The sequence below is a fragment of the Tursiops truncatus genome, chromosome 4 (genome assembly GCF_011762595.2).
Source record: "Tursiops truncatus isolate mTurTru1 chromosome 4, mTurTru1.mat.Y, whole genome shotgun sequence".
Lineage (NCBI taxonomy): Eukaryota > Metazoa > Chordata > Mammalia > Artiodactyla > Delphinidae > Tursiops > Tursiops truncatus.
Window position 1 is genome coordinate 140,742,346 of NC_047037.1, and position 4,769 is coordinate 140,747,114.

General features: G+C 55.5%; 1 protein-coding gene across 1 annotated transcript; it reads right to left on the minus strand.

Annotated features, from left to right (window-relative positions):
* Positions 1-1,432: 1,432 nt before the first annotated feature.
* On the minus strand, positions 1,433-4,558 carry LOC101339180 (trefoil factor 2). Its single transcript, XM_033856387.2, has 4 exons — positions 4,480-4,558; positions 3,659-3,808; positions 2,614-2,760; positions 1,433-1,717 (listed from the first exon to the last, which is right to left on the minus strand). Exons 1-4 carry the CDS (start codon positions 4,556-4,558, stop codon positions 1,704-1,706), a joined length of 390 nt encoding a protein of 129 aa, XP_033712278.1. The 3' UTR covers positions 1,433-1,703.
* Between the last annotated feature and the right edge of the window lie 211 nt (positions 4,559-4,769).

The window sequence follows — 4,769 nt, forward strand, 5'->3', positions numbered from 1 at the left end:
AAGCGGAGGTATGGAAATAACGTCAAAAAGATTTAAATGGCCTAAGGATCCCCCGCCCGGGGAGCGCCACTGAAATTGCTTCAAAATCTAAAAGTCTGCGCTCAGTTATCAGAAGGGCCATAGGGAGCCGGCTGGGAAATGAGGGCGTCAACGCGTCAGAGAGAACGTACGAGAGGAGGTGGGGTGGGGGTCGTGCGCGAGGACTCCTGAGAAAGAACCAGGGCTCCCGCACCTGCAGCCCTGGAACAGGAGGCCTGAGACCAAAAGCTTCCACCAGACCCCAAATCCAAGACAGCCAGGGCCGCTCTGGGAGCGGCACAGCCCAATTCCCAACCCCGGGGGTGTGGGTATGAAGAATTCATGTGTCAAACACCCTTTCCCCAATGTGCCAATACCAGGGCCGGCCTTGGCTCTGCGGGGGCCGAGCGCGGGGCTGAGTCGGGACAGGCGAACCGCACGTGAGGACATGGCTCCCGGTGAGGAATCGATTCACTAAGGCCGCGCCTGTCTCCACCGGCCACTTGTCTTGAATGTTTCAGACCCCGTGTTCCAGCAAGAGCCGTTGTTTCATGGAGCTTGTGTGTGTGTTATTAGCAAGATGAAGATGCCTCAGTGACCTAAGACCGTATGGGGCCCCCTTCTCAACATAGGTGTCCCGAGAGGGGATGTGAGGCCAAGTCCCTTCCTGAAAGAAACACTTTTTAAAATTCCCTCTTTTCAATGCAAAGCCAGTGTCACCTAGAAGGAGAGGCCCTGGGTTTCCAGGGTGACCATAGGCCCCGGGCTGGAGGAGGGTTAGGGAGGAGGGACAGGCCACAGAAAGTCTGGCCTGGGGTCACCCGCCTGCACTTCCACCCTTGAGCCGAAGAATGCCAGGACCCCTTCACCCGGATGCCTGAAATACCTTTCACGCAACGACTTTCACACACGCTTCCTAAAAGCCTTGACGGAAGCTGTCAACTACCTCTTTGGAGCGGCTTTCAAATCGCAACACGACGGACGCTGCAGCCGTGCGCTCCCAAGCCCAGGGGAGAGCTCATAGGGGCTAATCTGGCACAAGCCCCGACTCACCTTTGGAAGAGGTATTGGGGTTCCTGGCACGAGTTTCAAAAGCACGTGGTCTGCGATGCATTTGCAAAAGCAAAGCCGTTTTGTGATTGCGATCTGAAATTATACGTTGCACCAAGAGCAGCATATAATTTTTAGTATGTTTTTTGGGGTAAAATCATTTGAATTTTAATAGTGATTTAGTACGAGAGTTATAAAGGGATCATGGATTCTGAAATTCCTTACATGCAATACTTTTTCACGGTCAGAGTAGCCTGAACGTATTAGATGAATTCTTGCTCTTCTGGCAAATGAAAGAATCTTAAAATTATACACACACTCGTACTCTCAACCTTTCTCTCTCTCTCTCCCTCTCTCCCTCTCTCTCTCTCTCTCTCTCTCTCTCTCTCACACACACACACACACACTGCTATTGCCACCTCTGTGTCAATGAAGCCAAAATGAAATTTAGCACATTTTAAGTGTTTTCTTTATTTGAAGAAATTGCATGTGAAGCCATTGAAAAGGATAAAAAGCAAATTAAGAAAACCCAGGAATTCGGGAAACATGAAATCTGAAACCATAAGACGGTGCATGTTCTTCTTTAGTTTCAGGATATCCAAGGAGCCTGAGGGGTTCTCTGAAGCCACTGCCTCTTAATAGTGACAGTCTAGAAATTTAAACGTGACATTGTTGGTGAGCACGTCAGAGAGCCAGGGTGCCTGAGCTAGAAGGCCCCGTGGGTTCACGGGACTATAGCCCTTAGTCCAGCCGTCCCTGCTGGAGAAGGAGCTGCCTGCGGGGCACAGGCCCCTGGGGCCAGATGCCCTCTGGGAGTCCATTCTCCCCAGATAACTGGTAATTTTCCAGGTAGACACTTAGGTCACACAAAAAACTCACTTGGAAATTTCTGAAAGTAAAGGCCATGCTCTTCAGAGCACACTGATTTTCTCAAAATGGGAAGAGGCGTCCTTCAAGGATCAGTGCGTTCTCACCACCTTTTGGAATACCCGGTCTTTCCTTGATCTTATCAAACTCAGTGTCAGGGACACACTGTAACTGAGGGGTGGCGGGGGAGGGGAGATGGGCTCTCTTGGGACTGGCGCTGGGACAGGACCTGTCACTCGTGGTCACGGGAGAGAACTGCGGGGTCCACGAGAGAAGAGACCACATCTGCTTCACTCTGGGTCCCTCTCACTGTGCCCAGCACAGCACGTGGCATTCAAAGCACCCAAAATAGTGACACCACCCCACTGTGCTGGGACCTGGGGGTGCGCTGAGAAAGGGATGCTTTCTGCAACCATCCAAAAGCCACAGTGGGAAGGCTGGAGGGCTTAACTTATTAAAAAGAAGCTGTCGTTGTTGAGAACATTCTGGAATTGCCTTTTGAGCTGGTTCACAATAGAGGTGGCTTCCTACACGAGGACACTTTTTCCTGAACTGGTCACCCACTGGGTCCAGGGGCCTGGCCGGGATGGCATCAGGCATCCTGCCCAGCCTAGGACCTCCTCTGCCCCAGCTCCCACTGCCCTCGAGAACCATCCTTGTCCAGGAACTGGACATTACCTTGCACGGAGAGCGGGAAGAAGCACCAGGGCACTTGGGGGATGGCGTCGGAGAAGCAGCACTTCCTAGAGCCGCACTCCTCGGGGCTGATGCCTGGGTAGCCGCAGTTCTCGCGCGCTGAGGCCTCCATGACACACTCCTCCGACTCTGCCGCGTGCCACCGGATTTGGGGACGACAAGGGGACTCAGTTAGGCCAGCTAGCTAACCAGACATGTCCATTCCATCCTCCCAGGGGAGCGCCGCTGGGCTCACAGGCTCGGGGTAGCATGAGGGGCTTCTGAGACTGTCACCCCTGGGCTAAGAGTGGGCGCCAGCAGGTGGGCACCCCTTCCTCCTGATGCCAAAAGTCAGAAGGTCTGGAGGGAAGATCGTCTCACCTCCCTGGACTTGACATTGCTCTGTAAAGCGGGGTGGCCCACTGTACCTCCTGTGGGGACCCTTTAAGGATGTAAAGCATTAGACCAAAGAATTGAAACCCAGCGATGCTCCCACTACCGGGAGAGCCCTGGCTACAACCAGCCAACAGCCAGCCATCGGGCCTGTTACCCCCGGAGCCCGGGAGCCTCTGACCGGCAGCCTCGGGGGCTGTGGACGGGAGGCCAGAGTACTCAGTTCTATACACATGGATCAGTTTCGCACACAGACTTTTTTGTGTGCATGCTTTGGAGTCGGGGACTTTCTAAATTGATAGTATGCACAGGCACAAAACTCACTCTCAAAAGGCAACTCAAGAAGACTTAAGTGAATTTCTTAACATTCAGGGTCTGTTTGCAGCTGTGTTAATAATGCCCTGATCTTAATGCCTCATGGCCCTTAGAAGCTTCTCAGGAGCCACAGCGAAGAGGGGCCTCAGAATTGTTTTTTCTTCAAATACTGTAAAACGGATTCCAACAAGGCTCCCCTTGGGGTCCAGTGTGGACATAGGGGTGGGCGCACGTTTCCCCTTCCCTGGGGCTGGCCCAGGTGGTGTTGGAGCCCTAAGAAGCCAGGTCCCGGGCTGCCACCCGGGGCACAGGAGGAGGTCCCAGCTCTCCTGGATGTTACCTTGCTTGGGGAGGGGCTTGAAACACCAGGGGACCCCGGGGATGCTGGAGTCGAAGCAGCAGCTGGCGGAGAAGCACTGGTCACTGGAGATGCCCGGGAAGCCGCAGTTCAACCTGTTCTTGGTGCTCACGCGTGAGCATTGGCAGGGATCTGCAGAGAGGCCCTGGCTCAGCCAGCCCCCCACACCTGCCCCCAGCCCCCGGGCGCATCCGGGACCCCCCAGCAGTGCCACTCCCACCCTGGGAAAGGCCGTCTTATCTTGGTCGTATTTGAACCAGCCAGTGTCCTTCAGAGGAACTGACAGGGCTTAGCTGAAAGGGTTTTCTTAGTTTAAAAATAAAACCTTCTGGCAAGAGAGTGGACAGATGCACTCAGGCCCAGGTCGGGATGAAAGTGGGCAAGGCCGGACCCCCAGGAGCCCTTAGTGGGCCTCCCACCCAGCCTCTCCTGGAGCCCCCGCCCACCTGAGCCTGAGGCCAACCTACTGATCCTGAAGGGGGTCCTCCTGGGAGGTCTCACCCCCCTCCAGTGCCCCCCTGCTGCCCTTCCTGAGTGGCGGGGAAGCGGGGGGACGCACACAGGAGCCGGCTGTGTGGCTCGCGTCCCAAACCTCAGGACACCTTCCCACCTGCTTCCCTTCTCAAGTTAACTCATCCCCTGCGTTTTCTCTCTGAGGGAAACTAACATGAACAGAGACACCCCGAGGGGCAGAAAACAAGGACCTCTCACGCCCTCCCTGCGCTCGGGGCCCTAGAGGCCTCCCCAGGCTCGCTGGTCCGAATGGTCCCCACAGCCCCTCGAGGACCTGAGCCCTCGCTTACCAGGTTTCTGGGCCCCCCCCAGGGCACACAGCCCTAGCAGAAGGAGCGCAGCCAGGAGCCGGGTGCAGCGGACCCCCATGCCCACGCTCCGCTGCATTCCAGGGCCGCCGGAAGAGTGCACGCTCCCCACTGCGGGGGGTTGTTTTATAAGCTTCTCTCTGTTTGCTCAGTAAGCAAGATAACCCCCTCTCTCCCCGTGGCACTGACACTTTGGAACCTTTGTTAGGAGAAGGAGCTGAGGTAGCTTGGCTGAAGTGCCAAGTGGTGACAGAGCAGGTCTCTGGGCTCCC

What these genes read in the sequence shown, in the direction of transcription:
- LOC101339180 (XM_033856387.2), bottom strand. Translation starts at nt 4,558, where the DNA reads ATGGGGGTCCGCTGCACCCGGCTCCTGGCTGCGCTCCTTCTGCTAGGG. An exon ending in GGGGGGGGCCCAGAAACCTG is followed by an intron (nt 3,809 to 4,479) that starts GTAAGCGAGGGC and finishes GCCTCTCTGCAG; the next exon opens with ATCCCTGCCAATGCTCACGC. An exon ending in CAAGCCCCTCCCCAAGCAAG is followed by an intron (nt 2,761 to 3,658) that starts GTAACATCCAGG and finishes GGCACGCGGCAG; the next exon opens with AGTCGGAGGAGTGTGTCATG.